This window comes from Salvelinus sp. IW2-2015, linkage group LG31 (assembly GCF_002910315.2).
Source record: "Salvelinus sp. IW2-2015 linkage group LG31, ASM291031v2, whole genome shotgun sequence".
Taxonomy (NCBI): domain Eukaryota; kingdom Metazoa; phylum Chordata; class Actinopteri; order Salmoniformes; family Salmonidae; genus Salvelinus; species Salvelinus sp. IW2-2015.
In genome coordinates this window covers 11,643,879-11,666,571 of record NC_036870.1, presented here as the reverse complement: position 1 = coordinate 11,666,571, position 22,693 = coordinate 11,643,879, and the positions used below count along the sequence as shown (strand labels likewise).

Genomic DNA, 22,693 nt, shown 5'->3' with positions numbered 1-22,693 from the left:
ATCGTTCTTGGCCTTTTATTTTTATTTTTGCATTGTCTATATACACACTCACAGGACCTTACACACTCACAGGACCTTACACACTCAACAGGACCCTACACACTCACAGGCCTTACACACTCACAGGCCTTACACACTCACAGGGCCCTACACACTCACAGGACCTTACACACTCACAGGACCCTACACACTCACAGGGCCTTACACACTCACAGGACCTTACACACTCACAGGACCCTACACACTCGCAGGACCCTACACACTCACAGGACCCTACACACTCACAGGACCCTACACACTCACAGGACCCTACACACTCACAGGACCCTACACACTCACAGGACCCTACACACTCACAGGACCCTACTACACCTCACAGGGCCTTACACACTCACAGACCCTACACACTCACAGGACCCTACACCTCACAGGACCCTACACACTCAACAGGACCCTACACACTTCACAGGCCTTACACACTCACAGGACCCTACACACTCACAGGACCCTACACACTCACAGGGCCCTACACACTCACAGGACCCTACACACTCACAGGGCCCTACACTCTCACTCCATCATTTTCTCACTCACACATAATATGCACATACATTTATACTGACTCTACACACCCGCACACCCACTCACATACAAGCTGCTGCTACTCTGTTAATCTTATATCCTGTTTCCTAGTCACCTTACCTCTATACATACAGTATCTACCTCCATCACTCCAGTATCCCTGCACATCGTAAATAAGCATTTCGCTACAACCGCAATAATATCTGCTAAACATGTGTACGTGACCAATAAAATGTGATGTGATTTTGATCTGACCCTGTATATAGTATGCTTACTTACTTACTTATTGTGTTCTTCATATTTCTTCTTATTTATTTTGTATTTTTCTAGTATTACATTGTTATTGATTATTGTATTGTTGGGTTTTGAGAATGCAAGAAAGTAATTTCACTGTTCTTGTGCAAGTGATATTAAAAACGTGAAACTTGAAATAAATAGTGTGGTGCGTTGCATGTGAGGGCAATGTAGCATAATATGTGAAGTACAAATTAGAAGGTGCCTGTTAACGCAAACAGGGACTTGATATTCATTCATGCTCTAAAAGGTACACCAGAAATGCACCTGTGACTAAATGCCCATTCATGTACATCAATCCATCTGAACAATACAGCTTGTCATATTTGTCATATTTCCCAGCATGCTCTGTTGAAAGTGGATTTTTTTTAATGGTTTGTTCCAATATCTGTGTTTTCACATGTACATTMATTGTTTTCTATACTAATCCAATCTGTACTGCGCCTTCAGAAAGTATTCACCCCCCTTCACTTTTTCCACATTTTGTTGCGTTACAGCCTGAAAGAATTTAAAATGAATTCAATTGAGATTGTGTGTCACTAATCTACACACAATACCCCATAATGTCAAAGTGGAATTCTGTTTTTAGAAATCCTTACAAATTCATTTTAAAATGTAAGCTGTAATGTCTTGAGTCATTAAGTATTCAATTATTTTGTTATGGAAAGCCTAAGTAACTTCAGGAGTAAAAATGTGCTTAACTAGTTACATAATAAGTWGCATGGACTCACTCTGTGRGCWATAATGGTYTTTAACATGATTGTTAAATGACTACACCATCACTGTATCCCGCACTTGTAAGATTTCTAAGTCCAGCAGTGAATTTCAAGCACTGATTCAACCACAAGGTCCAGGGAGGCGTTCCTATGGTTCGCAAAGAAGGGCACCTATTGTTAGATTGATGGTAAAAAAAGAAGACATTGAATATCCCTTTGAGCATGGTGCAGTTATTAATTTTASACTTTGGATGGTGTATCAATACAGCCAGTCACTTCATAGATACAGGAGTTCTTCCTTACTCAGTTGACGGAGAGGAAGAAAACCGCTCAGGGATTTCATCATTAAAACAGTTACAGAGTTTAATAGCTGTGAGAGGAGATAACTCTTCAGAGTACCACTCTTCATATTTTCAAGAATAGTGGTGGTTGCAACATGTTATGGGTATGCTTGTCATCAGCAAGGACTTGGGAGTTTTTTTAAGGATAAAAATAAATGTAATAGAGCTAAGCAAAGGCAAAATCCTGGAGGAAATCCTGGTTGTCTGCTTTCCAACAAACACTGGGAGACAAATTCACCTTTCAGCAAGACAATAACRTAAAACACAAGGCCAAATATACACTGGGATTGCTTACCAAGATGACATTGAATGTTCCTGAGTGGCCTAGTTACAGTTTTGACTTAAATCGGCTTGAACATCTATGACAAGACTTGAGAATGGCTGTCTAGCATTGATTAATGGGCAAAGATTGTACAATCCAGGTTTGCAAAGCTCTTCGAGACTTACCCAGAAAGGTGATTCCAACATGTATTGACTCAGGGGGTTGAATACTTATCTAATGAAGATAAATTAGTGTTRTATTTTCGATTAAAAAACWATCTATAATTTTTGTGTAGATCATTGAACCCCCCAAAAATTATATTTCATAATTTTTAATCCCACTTTGTAACACAGCAACATTTGGAAAAAGTCTAGGTGTGTGAATACTTTCTGAAGTCACTGTAAGTGGTTGGATTTATAGTTGTCCCAGTTTACATGATGTAGGTAGTCTTCATGTACTGTATTTTCTTCCCTACGCTGACTGGCATTAGTCCCCACTCTAAATGCAAGTTGTGAGGGCTGGATGTCTTGCTGTAAATATCACATTGCAAACCACCATAATGTGACACGTTAAGAAATAGAATGAGGCTGTACACCTTCYTAACTCAAAGGAAGTAAACTGAAAGAGAAATGTACTCTGCTGGAGTTGATTGTTATGTTTAAACAACACAGGAAAGTGTCAAATGGCAAGGGAGTCGGTTAAAAATGACACTGAAAAGAGTCAATTGACAATTTGAGTTACATTTAAGCAACTCTCTGAGAGTTGGATATTTAATCCATTTAGTGTCGTTATAACACCAAAAATATAAAAACCATGACCAGAGTCCTTTTAACACAAAATGAGGATATGAACATATAAACCCCAAAATAGTGTTAAACACATAATCAAATTGAAATATGCCTTTAGCCTAGTGTCAGCCAATGCACAAGAGAACATGCCCAGCCCGTCTGAAGTGAGTGGACCGGCCAGCTGAGCATTCCCATAGCTTAGCCACATCAAGGGGTTTATAACAGCAGAGATAGCATGCTATCATATCGCCGCAGTCCCACGTTACTGCCTCTGAAATATTCAGTCTCTTGTGTCCCTAAAAGCCTTTCGTTGTCATGTTACTTTTCTAAGCAACCATGTGCGCTGTGCGTTCATCTGCATAGGAACGACACATTCGCTTCAGAGACATGGTTCCTCCTATACAGTTTCTGAACGTGCCGTTGGTTTGTTGTGCCGTGGTTGTAATAAGTATGATGCATTTTTTGTGCTGTTGCTAACGTCCCTCGCTGGGCCATGACAAGGAGCAAGTTGCAACCACCCTCCAAATGAACAAGTTCTCCTCKTRRGAGGCAAGCATGGCAACMTGGAGCAGTGAGTGAGGYAATAATTTTTCTCTCTCCTGCATCCCAATGTTGTCATTGGGTTCTTTTATACATGCTATGACCTGATGTTGTGCTTCAGTATTCCCGCTCTTGTTGGTTACAGTAGTGTGCAGTAACTACCTGTCTGTAGTTGTCATCTTACATCCACTCACATGTATTTGGGTCATATTTATCATTATGAAGTCCTCTCCTATAAAAGAAACCGCTGAAAACGGGGGCCAGGCAGTAGCATTTTTGCTCCAGGCTCCAGTATTACTAATGCCATCACTGGAGCGTCCTTATTAATCCATTTGATTCAGTGGGGCCACGCCATAGCCAGATGCTGCAAGGCTATTGAGTCACAATGGAGCACGGAGCAGCCCCTCCCCCCTCAACCCATACTCCTCTACTCTCTCTCTCTCTCTCTCTCTCTCTCCCTCCCTCCCTCCCCTCTAACAGAGGAATCAGGTGATAGGAATCTTCTACACAGTCACATCTGGTCAACCATATAACCTTTAAACTGTTAATCCCTCTGCTTAAACAGGGCTACTGGCAAGAACATGCAGTAACACTCCTCTAATACAAAATGGATGGGGTGCAAAATGAATTGAATCCTCGTTGCGAATGCACAGCAGTAAAGATGGAGCCATGCTTCACGTTCGTAATCATGTATAATTAAATTTGAATACTTAATTCAGTCCTAATGGGTAATATGATAAAAATGCAATTCTGCCCCTAGGGACGCAAATCAGTAGTTAAAAGGGAAGTGATGAAAGACAAAGGGAATTCGGTGTAAATTATTTATTTAACTTATGCATACATTAGTAATTTCTCAATTGCTGTAAATAAAATCTATTTATGCAGATTGCTTGAGACATTTGAACCACTTTTCACCTCTTTCTGGCGGAGTTGCTATACGCTGGTCTTTGGCTTAGTTCAGATTACAAAGCAGGGGTGGAGATCTTTTTCGTTATCAACATTAGGCCTACTGTATTGCATGTTGTCATGTGCACCAAAGCCATATAATTGCTGCTGAAGGGACACACACGTACACATAATCAAATAAACTGATAAACCGCAATCACACATGAGTGATTGTAACCGTATGTGAGGTGAGCCTGGTGTAATGGAGCGATGTTTGTCCTGTCCTAGATGCACTGTGCATGTTAATATCAACTCAGTGACCTATGAGTCACATTTTGGCAGTCAGCCAATGGCATGGCGGGAAATACTGACCATGTGACTTAACCAGGACATGCCACTAAGAACATTGATTTCCACCCTATTTTGGTATGAAATAGTGCAGTGCAACTAACCCATCTTTAAATCTCCAAATGTTTTGTGCTCCCATCTTTGTGCTCTGAAAACCTTTCAGAAGCTTTCATCATCTCTCTCTCTCATTAAATCATTGATCCTCTTGTTGTGAGATTACCCTGTGCACCTTTTGGAAGAGAAACAGAAGAACTGTTAAAATCATCTTTCCACCTGATTAGAAGAGCAACAAACACTACAGAGACRCAACATGACGCCTGCAATTATAATCCCATAATAGCAGTTCTCCTCAGATGCTGATCAGAGTTAATGAGCATGTTCTCTTGCTCGCTTCCGCTGAATCACTCACATGCAGTCTTTGGTAGACCACAGAACCCCAATTAAGCGAAACAATAGAGGAATTCTATTACAAGCAAGAGACCATGTTACATGACCCGAAAATAGAAGTGCATTTAATAAAGCAAAGCAGTTAGTTACTTGATATCCTTGCAATTAAAGTGGTCTGTGAGTTTTAGCTAAACATGTCAGGAATCCAACTTGTCAAATGAATCAGTTTGATTGCATAATGTTAACAGGCATCTTGAATCTGTCCCTGGAATATTATTGCTCAGTTTAGGACATAGAGGGAAAGASGACATAACGGGCTCACAGTAAGAGAAAGATTGCCTTTGTATTCGGTCTCTGAGAAGACCAACAACTACATTACTAGGTTTCTGACTGGGGAAAATCTTGATGCTTCAAGGTCATTGGACTTGACTGCAAGTTGTCAATAACTGAAGCTAACCGAAAGAGAGAAATCCCAGGCATCTTCTCCATATATGCATTTCAGACTGAAATAATGCTCCTCAGACAATGTTTCCACGCAAAAATTCTCATTCCATTTGTCCATTATAAAAAAGCATTTCATGCTTATATTTACAGTACAAAGCATTTTGCAATGAAACCTAATCGACCTCTGGCGGATAATAAATGTAAATACATGAACAGCATGACTTTCCTTGGGCGTGTCAGTGTCACCGAGGCACGGCGCCCCCAGCCCTGTTTATGCTTCTCAGTCTGAGTCACCCCCCATCCACAAACCAGGATTAAGCTCTGCTCTGCTCCTACAGCCCAGACGCCCATCCCTCCATCCACAGAGTGGACCACAGAGCCTTTGACAAAGGGAACAAAAACTAATGCCCAGAATCATATTATGGGGTCAAGGTCCATCTAACCTATTCARACCAGCAAGGAAACAGCAGTGCTAATAAAATAATTCTGTCATTACTTGCTCAGCTTAATTTGACTAGTATACGGTATGGAAACAAGGATCAAGATAAAACAGTGTAGAATGAGCAGTAGACCCTAAAAGCTTTGTGCTTCAACACTGGCAAGTAATGACAACAAAACCGTGACAGAAAATGTACTGAAGGTACTCCATGCCCCTAGTGCTCTTTCTAATTGTCTTTGTTTGGAGAGAAGGCAGCATGCTTTTCAGCTGTGTTGGCGACAGAGTCACTGGTCCTCCAGCCTATAGTCCTGGGGCGGTGTTGGGGGCCTCTCTACTGTTTTCTTTTCGGAGCGGCGGTTTAGTGACTGCGTCTGCAGCTCCTTCACCTCCTCCAGCACCTCCTTAGCCTGACGCCAGGAGGAGACYGCTTCCTGCAGAAGACGCTCCGCCTCTGCCCGTCTACWCTCCAAATCACAGTCACTGATAAGTGAGTGTGCACTCTTACTATGGAGCGAGTCATTACCCTTCAGACGGGGCGAGTCAGCACCCTTCAGACAGGGCGAGTCAGCACCCTTCGGACAAGTTGAGCCGATACTCTTCAGACTCTGAGAATTCTTGCCAATTATATTTAGCGAGTCCTTACCCCTCAGAACAGGAGAATCAGTATCCTTGATGCGAGGCGAGACAGAGTCCTTCAGACTAGATGAGTCAAAACTTTTTGAAAAGGGTGAACCAATGTTCTTGAGACGTGGGGAGTCAGAACCCTTCAGACTTGGCAAGTGTGTTTCCATGAAACGGGAAGAATCAGCAGCRCTGAGACGGGGAGAGTCAGTAACCCTGAGACGGGGAGAGTCCTTACCCCTCAAATTAGGAGAGTCATCACTCTTTGAATGGAGTGAGTCTGTACCTTTTGAGCGGGACTTCTTGCCCTTCATACGAGGTGAGTCTTTCCCCTTCAAACGAGGCGAGTCTTTTACCCTCAAACGTGGGGAGTCACTATTCTTACTGCGAGGTGAGCCTGAGGCCCTGGAGTGAGGAGACTCAGACCCTCTCAGATGGTGCAAGCGGGGCGAGTCAATGCTCTTCAGATAGGGCGAGTCAATGCCCTTTGCATGTTGCAGTTCCTCCAATCGCATTTCTTCCAGCAGTTCCTGAGCCCTCTGCATTTTCTGGGCGATAAGACTCTGCAGTTGTCCAACAGGCTGGACAGGTTCATCTGTGGGGCGAGGGCGAAGGACACCTCTGACTGGCCGTGAGGAAAGGACCTCGTCCATGGAGGCGCAGCGGCTCCTACCCTGGGATCTGAACCTCTTCCCTGGTTGAGGGGTGTGGGATTGAGCCTCAAGATGGTGCGCCCGGCCCCAGGAGAGCTCGCTCCCGCGAGGCAGGCTGCCCGTCTTGGGTACCCTTGGGTCCCTTGTGGTGACACAGAGTTTGGAGACATCTGTGCCAGAACGCTGACGACCTGTGGTCCGTTTGTCTAGGTCAACCCGGAAGTTATTTTCCCAGAAGCCTTCTTCCTCATCATCTGGGGTGGAGTCATCTTCCTCGTGGACAAGGTCAAGGGTCAACATTCCGTCTGAGGAGGTGGATGCCTAGGGAGAGCAACGAGAGTTTAGCATTCAATGAAACAGACCAGGATAAATCCTTACAATACAAACAGTACAATTTCTTATTTGCCTTTCACAAATAAAATATTGACTTGGAACTAAAATGTCAGTGTTAGCCAAGGTAGCAACACCCACCACAGCCATGAGGTGTCCCCGGGTGGGCAAGCGCCGTGCATGGGGAATCTTGGCACGATCACGTGTAGGGTGCACCAGGACACTGTCCTCTTCAATTGTGACCTATGGAGACAATCAGAAARAGATGTTTTTTTACATTCAGAATAACATAAATGRATATTTGTGGAGGGAMAGTTGGGAATGGATGAAAGAGTATAAGGTTATAGGAGCAACACGTAACTTCCCCTTAGCATGAGCTGAGGATGTAATGTAGAGAACAGTAGAGAGCATTAGAGTAGAGTACATTGTTGGGTGTTGGAATTCAACCTGCTGTGCGGAAGCAGGTACTTCACACTATMGTGGCTGCAGAGTTCATTCTCARTTCTCGACGATCACTAAATACGGAACACGGATTTTCACCCTATAGTGTGTAATGGGGAGGGAGACACTGTTTGATCGAGAGGCACGAGGAAAACCGGTGGGCGTCGGCAGGGACGGAGTGTTAACGAGGACTGTTCCCGACGGAGATGGYTGAGTCAGCGAGGAAACACTTTGATCTCTCATCCACGCCTGGGGAGATGCCACTTACTTTCGCTTTTGTCTAAATTCACCAATTTTACATAGTGGGCTTAGCAACTGCAACGGCTACATTTGTCTGGAAACTTTTTAAGGCTGGCCGTGGGGGCGTTTTGAGTGTCGGTGGTTTCATTRGAAATCATAAATGTTGCACGAGAGACATGCTAATGAGAGAGAAAAAGAAGGGAAGCTGTAGAAAGCTGGGGAGAAGTGAGAGCTGGCGACATAGGGACAGAGGGACAGAGGAGGGGAGGAGAAGAGTGACTGACCTACCTCGTCAAAGATGCGGTTCTTGGCTTTGATGATGGCTGTATTGAGGGCGTTGACCCACGACTCCTTGTCCTCGGGGCTAACGGCCAAAAACACAAGATTGGGCACCTGAGGAAAGGACAGAATCGATTGAGTGGTTGAAAGAAGAGAAAGGGATTCGCCCAATATTCACCCTTCTTCCTACAGTAAGTGTGCACTTGCACACTCTCATCGTGGATTTAAAAGCAATAAATGAGTGGAAGCATTGGCTGGAGGGAGAGTGGGAACGTAGCCAGTGTGTGGGAGATGGAAAGGGGGACAGAAAGCTTAATGGGGCGGCTTTGCCTAAATCGCCTTGAAAAGGAGATTGCGTCTCACTAAATGTTAAAGATGGTTCTTATCTAAAGCAGGGTCTAAGCTGTAAACTGGAGGAAGAATCTCTGCAAAGCTTGACACAAATAGGTAAATTGAGCATCTGCCTTTAATCCAGTTACATCTTCTTGTATATAATTAAAATCTTCTCTCAAACACACACTTCCCCCTTCCATTCCTGAAACGTAGTTACAGAATATCACACTAAGACAGAGAACAATGAAGTAAAATGAACCAGCAGCTGGTGCCGAGATCGAAAGGAARTGCAGTGGGTCAGAAYTGACAACTGTGGGTGGAATCTCTATAGGATTTGGCCGTTATAGAGAATGCCTCTTGAGTGGTAATGGGATTCTGTGGATTATGTCTTTCTGGAGAAATCCACCAATCCCGGTCTGTGGTGGGGGTGTGTTAATGTTCAATCCAATGAGGCAACACAACCATATCATCTCCCAGAGAGAAAATTGAAGAAATGCCATCAGCTAGACAAATTCTTTGCACCTCTCTTGAACGGACTATGCACACACACTGGACTCTACCCACACACTGACACCTCAACACACACATACACACACACACACACACACACACACACTTTCAACACATACACTCAGTGGCCAATTTATTAGGTACAACTATCTAGTACCGGGTCAGACTCCAGAACAGCCGAAATTCTTCAGGGCATGGAAACGTTGCTCAATTGGTATCAAGGGACCTAACGTGTGCCAGGAAAACATTCACCACACCATTACACCACTGCCACCAGCCTGTACCGTTGACACCAATACCGACAACAAAGTTTGTACATGTCGATAATGTATTTGTGTAAACATGTAAATAGCTACATGTAGCCTACTCCCCTCAAAAAAGAACATGAAATCCCGCTTATGCTTACTGAGGCATGAAATGCAGTAGTTTGAACAGTTTGGTGCACAACATGACATTTGTAGGTAATTGCACTTATGCTTAATAGCCGACTGAGGGAATACAATAGTGCGACCAGTTTTGTGTACAACATGAAGTTTGTAGGCTACACCAGCTACCGGACAAAGGCGATCATCAAGGAGGGGGACCGGCAGCGAAGCAGTCAGCACAGCAGCTACGTAGGTAGCGGAGTAGATACAGCAGAAAACAAGGTCTGAGGTTAACACAGGCTTAGGAGATACGTTATACGTTTTGTTTCTATGAGATAATATGTCATGTTAACGTGACCTTTATGAATTATGAAGCCTTTACGTCCTTATTTTTGGCGTTTATCCCAAAACGCTATTCATTTCCCCATAGGCTTTGTCCAACGAACCATGGCAGAGATAGTTCCTAAAAAAATACGCCATTACTATTTATCTCTATGGAGATACAAAATCTCGGTGTCTGTAGCCACTCCGTTATCTTTAACTCTGCATTGTTGGAAGTAAGTAAGCATTTCACTGTTAGTCTACACCTGCTGTATAGGAAGCATGTGACAAATACAARTTGATTGATTTGATTTGAATGTGTACTCTATATATCATACTCTCTCTTCACAGAAAACCACAAAATATGTCTGAGGATAAACTGTGCTCAAATTTCAGTTTTCAGCTAAATAAAACTTCTAAGTGCATTTTCAGCTAAAATTGACACCTGCAGTAAGGGCTTCTTACTGAGGCCTTCGCACCCCAGGCCCTGCGCAGCCTCCCTGCCTGACTCCTTCACTCTCCCTGGGCAGAAGGACCCACCATATTCCCAGGCTGCTTGCAGCGAAGCAGGGTGAACCTGCTGTGGTTCTTCTTACTGCGACTCTTGGCCTTGCGCAGCTCCTCAGAGCGTTCGTAGTCAGCCAGGTCAAACAACTCCTGGACCTTCCTCTCATCCTTCACCTGGAAACACACAGACAAAACAGGAAGTAGTTACAACTCATGTCTATACAGATGTGCAAGATGGCACTGGCAAATTAGCTTTGTCAATTTGTTTCGAACCTTAAAACATCTGTCTACTACAATAATGCACACATATGCACACACACACACACAGAACAACCTACTGTGCATTACAGCAGGTCATCTTGAGTTTAACCCAAGGGAAAATACTAATTATAAACTGGGTGGTTCCAGCCCTGAATGCTGATTGGCTGACAGCCGTGGTATATAAGATCGTATATTTTTACTGCTCTAACTACGTTGGTAACCAGTTTATAATAACAATAAAGCACTTCCGCGATGCGTCGTACCTAAGAACAGCCCTTAGCTGTGGTATATTGGCCATATACCACACCTCCCCCCATGCCTTATTGCTTAATTGCCACTCTCTGTTATCCAGCAGCTTTCAACAGCACAGAGACACACCACGGTGCCTGGGTAAAAATCAGCCACTTCTCACATTCGTATCATCCATTACATTATTGAGGTTTCAAATGACAGGTTCTGAAATATCAGGCCTTAAATGCATATACAGAAGCTGTCTGTAGSTGTAACACAGGTCTTTTTAAGTCCAAATGTCTATATAAAAAAATCCATTACAGGCCTGACATCATAATGTCACCATGTTATGATCATACTTTTACACAGAGCATTGAAAAATGTGTTTATTTTCAAAACCTGCTTCCCAATACCGTCAAAAAGCAATAGCCAGACAAATTGGTAGAAAAATGTAGTCTTGGAGCGGGTGTTCCTGTGTTACTCCCCTGCCTCCCATTATTGGTCTCGTGGCCCCGCAGGAAAGTGTCTGTTTAAACACAGATCAATTGTAATCAACAGCGCTGGTGGCAGAGACATCGACCCCTGCACTGAGCCTGACTGACAGGTGATTACATACAACCCCAGGGGTGGTGGGACCTCCCATTTTTTTTACATTTTACATTTTAAGTCATTTAGCAGACGCTCTTATCCAGAGCGACTTACAAAATTGGAAAGTTCATACATATTCATCCTGGTCCCCCCGTGGGGAATGAACCCACAACCCTGGCGTTGCAAGCGCCATGCTCTACCACTGAGCCACACGGGACCGTCTCCCAGAGAGCCCCATTAGATTCTACACACCAACGGGCTCAATGGGGGTCAAGGCAGGTGTGTGTGTGTGTTTGGTGGTGTTGGGGGTTGGTTATTGACATGGGTACAAGCCTGTGTGTAGGCCTCTTGTGAGAACTAAAGGAGACGCAGAGAAATAAAGGTTGAACGTCATTGGAACACATAGCAATGATGTGTGTGGGTGGATGTGAGTGTGTTTTTGGAAGGGGCAGGGGTGTTCCACTTTCATCTTGATGCATAGAGATTTTCCACAGCAACAGAGCCCTGCATCAGAGGAATCTGCCAACGTTCGAACGAGACACGGAGCAACTGAGAGCTTCTGTGATCAAAGAAACAACCACATACGGTATCATTACATAATGTGTCGCAGCCTAGTATCAACCACTATTAAACCACTAGCAGCCTGAAATGCACTTGTTAGGGCTACATTTGGCCATATTTGTCTTTAATTTCATTGAGGAACTCTATTATGCCTAGCGATATACAGTATACTGTATGAGCACAATACATACATCAAAGTGTAGTCCAATTTCTTCCTGACAAAACATAAATCCAAACTGTGTCCCACCCACATGCTGCTACCTCTTCATTAGCCACCCAAACTGCATTTAAAATGTAGAAGATAAGCATGAGCTGTGTGTGTGTGTGTGTGTGTGTGTGTGTGTGTGTGTGTGTGCTGTCTCTTATACACATCTAGATGTGTATAAGAGACAGCTCCTGCGCTTCTCCTGCTCCCTATATGGAAAAGCAGAGTTGGAGGTGTCAGTTGGGGTTAAATGCTGCACTGAACCACTGAGAATAACCCAGTAACATACAGCCCTGAAACGCAAAGATACAGAAAGTGTATACTAGCCGGCCGCAGCCCATCCAACAGTAGAATGCAGGGGAAACCCTAGAGCGAATGGAAAGGCGATGTCCCTTTGGTCACACTCCAAAATCTGGTGGACATGCCTGTAATATCCTGTAATCAAGCCCGAGAGGATTTTATATAAACCAGGTTGGAATTAAAAGGAGAAAGGGATTAAAAGCATCTTTTCAATCACTCTGGAAAATGTAATGCAGTTTAGAGCTGGGGAGTTGAAAGAGGCTGGTTTATTTATAATGTAATACTACATATACGTATATAATATTCTCAGAACTGGCCAGGAGGCTTTCCTGAAATAACTAGTGTAACAAGTATGGAAAGCTAAACCACCATGGCCTCCCTGCACCAATCATATAGCTTTGTTACATTGACCATATGATATGCTTGATGACCAGTCATCTTGCACTATTTCCAATTACATACGGGTTTCCACCAATAACCCAGTTKTCCACTGATCACATTGATCCGTCGGACCAGTAACAACACTTGTCTGGTCCTTGACCAATTTCAGAGGTGTGTTAGTCCAATGTCATGCTAAGCTCCCCCAGTCAGAGGGATTCTCTCTCAACCACTAAACTTGGTCACACATTCGCCTTCTGTCACAGATGTTGAGCCAATCACATTGCAGTATCTGTAAGCTACGTCAATCACAAAGATCTTGACCAACTACAAAACACTTGTCCAACTATGTCACCACATTTCTTCAATGCATGGCCTAAAATCTTACCTCAGGTACCCCTTGGTATCCGATGAYTACAAGCTTCCCTCACTCTCTCTCACAAAATCCTGTTTTGTTTGTGTCCTCTTTCATATGCCGTGCAAGTCACCACTGAAAACCATAACTCTATATATACAGTATATAAACATAGACGGAAATCCCATCAATTATTCACAGAGATCATAGATTGAGTGCTCGAGTGGAAGCACTTTGAGCATTCTACAGGAGCATCTCTCTGTCTGCACGTGCCAAGACTACAGAAGAGAACAGAGAGTGCTCTTATGAAAGGTGTATGATGTGCGTAACCTGCAGCCAATAGCACAGCTGTAAGATAAGAACAGAGCGATGCGCAGGGTTGATATCGTCGGAGCAGAGAACAGGCACCTCCTTAACCTGCTCTCACAGCACACAGACACACATCTTATTCTCAACTATGACAGCATACGCTACTGTACACTTCACACACAACAGCAGCCTTCTATGGACGAACAGACCTCTCTGTAACACACGCATCTATGCAGTTCCTGTGCTGTGTAATACACGTTCTTATAGCAGCATGTCCGTCTGGCCAATTGAGGCTCTCCGAGCTATGGTTCTGCAGCCTATTATGGGAAGATGATCAAAATTATTCAAACTCCTGCGTTGAGCAGTAGCTGAGTGGGCATAATATTAAAGATACACCGCAGTTAACAGGCTCTTTGAGATGATGAAACCTTTAATGATATCTTGAAATGTTCAACACAAAAATACTGGAGCTGTTCCCTYAGTAGTTTCCCCTGACACTGCAAAGTAACAGGGAGGTGATGAAATTCAATAGTCTTAAAATACACTAAGTGTACAAAACCTTAGAAACACCTTCCTAATATTGAGTTGCACCCCCTTTTGCCCTCAGAACAGCCTCAATTCATTGGGGGCATGGACTCTACAAGGTGTCGAAAGCYTTCCACAGGGATGCTGGCCCATGTTGACTCCAATGCTTCCTAAAGTTGTGTCAAGTTGGCTGGATGTCCTTTGGGTGGTAGACCATTCTTGATACACACGGAAAACCGTTGAGTGTGAAAAACCCAGTTATTGACATACACAAACCGGTGTGCCTGGCACCTACTACCATACCCCATTCAAAAGCACTTAAATATTTTGTCTTGCCCATTCACCCTCCGAATGGCACACATACACAATCCATGTCTCAATTGTCTCAAGGCTTAAAAATCCTTCTTTATCCTGTCTCCTCCCCTTCATCTACACTGTTGAAGTGGATTTAACAAGTGACATCAATAAAGGATAATGCTTTCACCTGGATTCACCTGGTCAGTCTGTCATTTCGTGTTCCTAATGTTTTGTACAACTCAATATACACTACCGGTCAAAAGTTTTAGAACACCTACTCATTCAAGAGTTTTTTCTTTATTTTTACTATTTTCTACATTGTAGAATAATAGTGAAGACATCACAACTATGAAATAACACATATGGAATCATGTAGTAACCAAAAAAGTGTTAAACAAATCTATATATATTTTATATTTGAGAATCTTCAAATAGCCACCCTTTGTCTTGATGACAGCTTTGCACACTCTTGGCATTTCTTCAACCAGCTTCACCTGGATGCTTTTCCAACAGTCTTGAAGGAGTTCCCACATGTGCAGAGTATTGTTGGCTGCTTTTCCTTCACTTTGCGGTCCGACTCATCCCAAACCATCTCATTTGGTTGAGGGATTGTGGAGGCCAGGTCATCTGATGCAGCACTCAATCACTCTCCTTCTTGGTAAAATAGCCCTTACACAGCCTGGAGGTGTGTTGGGTCATTGTCCTGCTGAAAAACAAATGATAGTCCCACTAAGCCCAAACCAGATGGGATGGCGTATTGCTGCAGAATATCGTGGTAAACATGCTGGTAAGAATTCTAAATAAATCACAGATAGTGTCACCAGCAAAGCACCCCCATACCATAACACCTCCTCCTCCAAGCTTTACGGTGGGAAATACACATGCGGAGATCATCCGTTCACCCACACCGCATCTCACAAAGACACGGCGGTTGGAACCAAAAATGTCCAATTTGGACTCCAGACCAAAGGACAAATTTCCACCGGTCTAATGTCCATTGCTCGTGTTTCTTGGCCCAAGCAAGTCTCTGCTTCTTATTGGTGTCCTTTAGTAGTGGTTTCTTTGCAGCAATTCGACCTTGAAGGCCTGATTCACAGTCTCCTCTGAACAGTTGATGTTGAGATGTCTGTTACTTCAACTCTGTGAAGCATTTATTTGGGCTGAAATTTCTGAGGCTGGTAACTCTAATGAACTTATCTTTGCACAAGAGGTAACTCTAGGTCTTCCATTTCTGTGGCAGTCCTCATGAGAGCCAGTGTCATCATAATGCTTGATGGTTTTTGCGACTGCACTTGAAGAAACTTTCAAAGTTTTTTAAATGTTCCTATTGACTGACCCTCATGTCTTAAAGTAATGATGGACTGTCGTTTCTCTTTGGTTATTTGAGCTGTCTTGCCATATGGACTTGGTCTTTCACCAAATAGGGCTATCTTCTGTATATCACTCCTACCTTGTCACAACACAACTGATTGGCTAAAATGCTTAAGAAGGAAAGAAATTCCACAAATTAACTTTTAAGAATGCACACCTGTTAATTGAAATTCATTCCAGGTCTACCTCATGAAGCTGGTTGAGAGAATGCCAAGAGTGTGCAAAGCTGTCATCAATGCAACAGGTGGCTATTTGAAGAATCTCAAATATATGTCACGTTCCTGACCTGTTTTTCTGTTAGTTTTGTATGTGTTAGTTGGTCAGGACGTGAGTTTGGGTGGGCAGTCTATGTTTTCTGTTTTCTTGTTGGTGAATGGGTACCTAATATGGTTCTCAATTAGAGGCAGGTGGTTTTCAATCTCCTCTGATTGAGAATCATATTAAGCGTAGGTTATTTCACAGTGTTTGTTGGTGGGTGGTTGTCTCCTGTGTCTGTGTCTATGTTTGCACCATACGGGACTGTCGTTCGTTCGTCGTTTTGTTTGTAGTAAGTACTGTTCGTTCGTTCTTCTTGTTTCATGTAAGTTCGTGGTCCAAGTCTGTCTACATTCGGTTGTTATTTTGTTTAGTTGTAAAGTATAGTTCGTTTGTTTCTTGTTCAATAAATTCATCATGTCATTTCACTACGCTGCGCCTTGGTTTAATCCCTGCTCCTCCTCTTCGGATGAAAGAGAGGAGGAACGTCGTTACAGAACCACCCACCACAACAGAACCAAGCAGCGTAAGTTCGAGCAGCGGCGGCCGAGTAATCAGGACTCGTGGACTTGGGAGGACGTATTAAACGGAAAGGGTTGCTAACACATGGGAGGAGATCCGGGCTGGAAGGGATCGCCTCCCATGGGAACAGCTGGAGGCATTGAGGAGAGCAGAGGCTACCGGAGAAAGGAACCGAAGCTATGAAGGTACGCGGCTAGCAAGGAAGCCCGAGAAGAAACCCCAAACATTTCTTTGGGGGGCTAAGAGGTAGTGGGCCAAGGGCAGGTAGGAGACCTGCGCCCACTTCCCAGGCTAACCGTGGAGAGCGGGGAGTACGGGCAGACACCGTGTTACGCAGTAGAGCGCACGGTGTCTCCTGTACGTGTGCATAGGCTTGGTGCGGGGTTATTCCCCACCTTCCCCGCACTGGTAGGCTAGATTGAGCATTTGAGCCAAGTGCCATGAGCCGGCTCTTACATATCTGGCCACCAGTACGTCTCCTGGGCCGGCTTACAGGCACCAGCCTTACGCATGGTGTCCCCGGTTCGCCTACATAGGCCCGGTGCGGGTTATTCCACCTCCCCGCCACTGGTGGGCGACGGGGAGCATTCAACCAGGTAAGGTTGGGCAGGCTCAATGCTCAAGGGAGCCAGTACGCCTGCACGGTCCGGTATTTCCGGGCCACCTTCCCGCCCCAAGCCCAGTACCACCAGTGCCTACACCACGCACCAGGCTTCCAGTGCGTTTCCAGAGCCCTGTTCCTCCTCCACGCATCTTCATATGGAGTTGTATTCCAGTTCGGTGCCTTCAGTTCCGACAACACGCACTAAGCCTCCTGTTGCGTCTCCAGAGCCCTGTCGCACTGTTCCTTCTCCCCGTACTCGTCCTGATGTGCGTGCCCTCAGCCCGGTGCCACCAGTGCCGGTACCACGCACCAGGCCTTTAGTGCGCTTTGAGAGGGTCAGTGTGCCCTGTCCCTGCTCCCCGCACTAGCCTGAAGTGCGTGTTCCAGTCCGGTGCCTCCAGTTCCGGCACACGCACCAGGCCTACAGTGCGCCTTATCCGGCCAGAGGCCATCCGTCTCCCCAGCGCCATCTGAGCCATCCGTCTCCCCAGCGCCATCTGAGCCATCCGTCTTCCATAGCGCCATCTGAGCCATCCGTCTCCCCAGCGCCATCTGAGCATCCGTCTCCCAGCGCCATTCTAGCCATCCGTCTCCCCAGCGCCGTCTGAGCCATCCGTCTCCCCAGCGGCCATCTGCCATCTGTCTGCCCAGTGCCGGTCTGAGCCATCCGTCTGTCCCGAGCCATTAGAGCCGCCGTCTGTCCCGAGCCGTCAGAGCCGTTCGTCAGTCAGGAAGCCGCTAGAGCCGTTCGTCAGTCAGGATCTGCCAGAGCCGCCAACCAGACAGGATCTGCCAGAGCCGCCAACCAGACAGGATCTGCCAGAGCCGCCAAACCAACAACCAGAGGAACCAGACGATCTGCCAGAGCCGCCAACCAGACAGGATCTCCAGAGCCGCCAACCAGACAGGATCTGCCAGAGCCGCCAACCAGACAGGATCTGCCAGAGCCGCCAACCAGACAGATCTGCCAGAGCCGGCCAACCAGACAGGATCTGTCAGAGCCACCAACCAGACAGGATCTGCCAGGCCGCCAGCCAGACAGGATCTGCCAGAGCCGCCAGTGAGCATGAGCGTCCAGAGCCGTTAGTGAGCCATTGAGCAGCCAGAACCGCAGCGAGCCATGAGCAGTCAGAGCCGTCAGCGAGCCATGAGCGTCTAGAAGCGTCAGCCTGCCCTGAGCGTCCAGAGCCGTCAGCCTGCCATGAGCATCCAGAGCCGTCAGCCTGCCATGAGCGTCCAGAGCCGTCAGCCTGCCATGAGCGTCCGGAGGCCGTCATTCATCCAGGAACTGTCTCTCTGTCCGGAGCTGCCCTCTGATCACTGAGCTACCTCTCTATCTGAGCTACCTCGTCATCCTGAGCTACCTCTCTATCTGAGCGTATCCCTCTGTCCTGAGCTACTCTCTGCGCTGAGCTACCCTTGTCCCGAGCTGTCCTGCTGACTTGGTGTTGCCCCTTAAATTAGGTGGGGGAAATAGAGAGGTGGTCATTCTAAGGGGAGACGTACGTAGCTTGGATTGACGTATGGTGGGGTGGGGACCTCGCCCAGAGCCTGAGCACCACCGTGGTCAGATGCCCACCAGGACCCTCCCCTAGACTTTGGTGGTGCGTTCGGAGTACGCACCTTGAGGGGGGGGTTTATGTCACGTTCCTGACTGTTTCTGTTAGTTTGTTGTGTAGTTGGTCAGGGACGGAGTTTTGGGTGGGCCAGTCGTATGTTTTCTGTTTCTATGTTGGTGAATGGGTACCTAATATGGTTCTCAATTAAGAGGCAGGGGTTTTATCTCCTCTTGGATTGAGAATCATTTAGGTAGGTAGTTTCACAGTGTTTGTTGGTGGGTGTTGTCTCCTTGTTCTGTGTCATGTTGACATACGGGGACTGGTTTCGTTTCGTTCGTCGTTTTGTTTGTAGTAAGTACTTGTTCGTTCGTTCTTCTTCGTTGTTTCATGTAAAGGTTCGCCCTGCGTCCAAGTCTGTCGTACATTTCGGTTTGTTATTATTTTTGTTTAGTGTGTCAAAGATAGTTCGTTTTGTTCTTGTTCAATAAATTCATTCATGTATTTCACTACGCTGCGCCTTGGTTTAATCCCTGCTCCTCCTCTTCGGATGAAGAGGAGGAGGAACGTCGTTACAATATAAAATACATTTTGATTTGTTTAACACTTTTTTGGTTACTACATGATTCCATATGTGTTATTTCATAGTTTTTGATGTCTTCATTATTATTCTACAATGTAAAAAAAGAAAGAAAAACCTTGAAGAGTAGGTGTTTCTAAAATTTTTAACCGGTAGTGTATATTTGTGTTCTGTGCCGGGGTCGGTCTCGCGTAGAGTTGCTGACCTCCAGACTATATGTCCTCCTTCATCCCAGCTTACGCTTTAGTTCTCTCTGTGAACTTTCCTCTAAATACAGTATCACCCCACAATCAACATTGAAAAAATTGACAAGAGAACAGATAGATACATGTTTGTATTAGTGGTCAAATGATGAAGTAAGTTTTAATCTGGGGAAGTACAGAGTAATGTACCAGCAGGTGACGTCTCAGACTCCCAGTTGCATGGCTGCAAATCCTCTTATGAGAATCTCTGACACATCGAACCGGTGCCCCGTGTGAAGATGCTCGAGGTAATAGAACAGTATACCTGCTTACTCTTGCTTCCCCGAGCTTATGTAGCTAATCTTATGAGGCAGCAGCAATTGGCCAGCTTGCACACACACTCATGCCACAATTCAATCAATTGCAGATTAAAGTTCAACTACAATGCTGGTCACGTTTTAACGCAAGTGTTTTTAACACATTTAAGCAAATACAAGCAAGTTGTATTTTTGTTGACGCTTGATTATGTTGATTCAACACCAGACCTGCTTTGAAAATACAGGTATAACGTGTTGGAGTGAACTCACAGTATGAGTGTCCTTCATCTGTGATAATAGAAATGATTGAGGCAATTAATTCAGTGATTGTGGTTCAAAAGTGTAATTTTGCTGTAACTTCGCTAACAAAATGGTGGCACTCAAAGTCGATAAGCCATTAAATCAAACTCAAAGAGGGCACTCTATAGGAAAATGAAAAGATTATTCCGGGCCCAAAGAGGGCCGTACAGCTTGTAGTTACGCTGAGTGTTCAGAGATACAAAAGCCTTAGTGTTCATCTTTGCCTTCTGGCCTACTTCATGAACAGGCTGTTGTCTTTTCAAAGTTCACATTTGAATAATGCACCACCATTAATGGTGGTTAAGAAGTTGCAGCGGAGCACATGACACGCAGGTCAAACAGCACTGAGGGAGCAGTCACCTTCACCTGACAAATAGCTAGCATGCCACTTACCAATTACCCTAATTTAAAAATATCTCCTTATCAAAAATAAATTGTATTAAGTGTAAAAGGAGTCATCGATGCATTACATAACAGAGCTAAAACTCCAAGAAATTAGGAGCATGTGTGAGACACGATAAAGAGAATAAAAAAGAGAGAGACGTTAACTACACTGAATTGATGCGTCCCGTACCACAGGTGAGGATGGTGATGCATTACACAGCAAATGAACCTCAGCTTCAGCGTGTGTGTGTGTTTCTGTGTCTGTGTGTATAGGGTAGGGTTTGAGGGTGGGGCATGGGGCGCTTGGGGATCCTCAGGCACAGCGAGAGGCACAGCGGAGAGGCGCAGCTGCGGTCTTATGAGATTCTGACACGTGTTTGTTGCTTCCCAGCAGGCTGTAAGGGAGTAGGTTCACAGAAGAAAAAAAAAAACTTTTAAACCTTTGGTTTCTAAAATGATCAGGGAAACTGGCATGGAGCCCTCAGTCCGCCTCTTCCCTTCAAGGGAAGCCTGTGGGTACCCTGCTGGAGCCTTGTCCACGGTCTTATTCGGGGTTCTGGAATGGACAGCGGAGCACTCAGTCAGGCCTTTGGGCTTGAAGATAAGAGAGGCATTGCATGTGACTGAATCGTCAGAGACCTGCAATGTTGTCATTGGCTTGTTTGTTTCATTAGCAAGCGTGACACCTACATCCACAACTGAACCAGATACACATTTTACGAACAAGGTTAGCCTTAACTGAACCTGAACTGAACTAAGTGCATGTCTAGGAGTTATTATCTTTAAATGTTTGTCTTTCATTAGACCAATAGAGAAATGCAGACCCTTATGTGGAACTTTAATTCGCTGTTCTGAGAATCCCATAGAGGAATAATTTAAAGGCATTATTCCACTTTCAGAAAGACCTGTGCCCTCTCAGCTGTCAGTAGCGTTACCTCCATGATTACTTGCTTGGGGGGGGGGGGGGGGGGGGGGAGTATGAAACAGTGATATCAAACCAGAATCTGACCTCAAAAACAAAGAAGACAGAAAAGACTAGAGAATACAGAGATGGATGGCTGATGTCCATGCCCTATGTTGGGTCATTATCAACAACAAAAATTACCAGCGCTACTCCCCAGAAATGATGGTTCAGTGGCTTTCCACCAGAACGAAAAGGGGTGTGAATTCGCTACATCTCAAGTTTAACACCAGAGGCCATTTGATCTCGAAACTTGTACTGATAATGAGGCTGTTCACTGGAACCTTTCATGGTTTAAAGCACTTAGACATAAGCCATTACTTCGGTCAAAACAGATAGTTATCTTTCTATGCCATGGCCAAAAACCTGTTGTATTGTAATGGGCAGTGTTTAAATCTGCCCACGATTATTACTGAGTCACCATCTGCCACCAATGCCCATAGTAGTACACACTGGTTGAATCCACGTTGTTCTCATGTCATTTCAATGAAATTATGCTAAACAACAGCAACAAAGTTTGACAGAAACGAAAGCGTGCACAGGCACTGAAGGACAAAACCCACCAGACCTCTCACAAGTAAAAGGGCAGCGAACGTCGTGCCGGACTCACGCACCGGACACAGACAACCATACACATATGCAGAACAACACCCAACCTTGACAGGTACAACACCTCCAACCCAGCAACCCACAAACGACCCTCCGCCCCCCCCGAAAAGCTAACGACAAGAAAACAACTAGCGCCGCAATATCTACATGATCTTAGACCCCTGAAGGCAGCCAAATGAAAAAACGAAAACTATAAAAGTAAGATGGAAGCACCGCATGATGGCGGAGGAAAGAGGACGTGGCGTCAGTGAAAGTAATCTGATCAGACATCATTCTTTCTGCGCTTGCATGGTGATTGTGTTAGATTGACAATGAGACATATTTATTTTCAACAGGCCAAGGAAATGCAATCAGATTGTGACCATTTCCATGGCCTTGATTCGCGACTTCTAACAAACCATTCTGTCTATCAAAAC

At 45.0% G+C, this 22,693-nt stretch overlaps 1 protein-coding gene across 1 annotated transcript in view; it reads right to left on the bottom strand.

Annotated features, from left to right (window-relative positions):
* Positions 1-4,330: 4,330 nt before the first annotated feature.
* Positions 4,331-22,693, bottom strand: part of LOC111956233 (pleckstrin homology domain-containing family O member 1-A-like) — a 24,063-nt gene continuing 5,700 nt past the window's right edge. Inside the window, exons 3-6 of the mRNA XM_023976690.2 lie at positions 10,660-10,800; positions 8,600-8,704; positions 7,772-7,873; positions 4,331-7,621 (exon numbers count right to left, since the gene is read on the bottom strand). Of these exons, the coding sequence (XP_023832458.1) occupies positions 6,311-7,621; positions 7,772-7,873; positions 8,600-8,704; positions 10,660-10,800 (1,659 nt within the window). The 3' untranslated portion in view covers positions 4,331-6,310. The remainder of the gene's footprint in view (positions 7,622-7,771; positions 7,874-8,599; positions 8,705-10,659; positions 10,801-22,693) is intronic.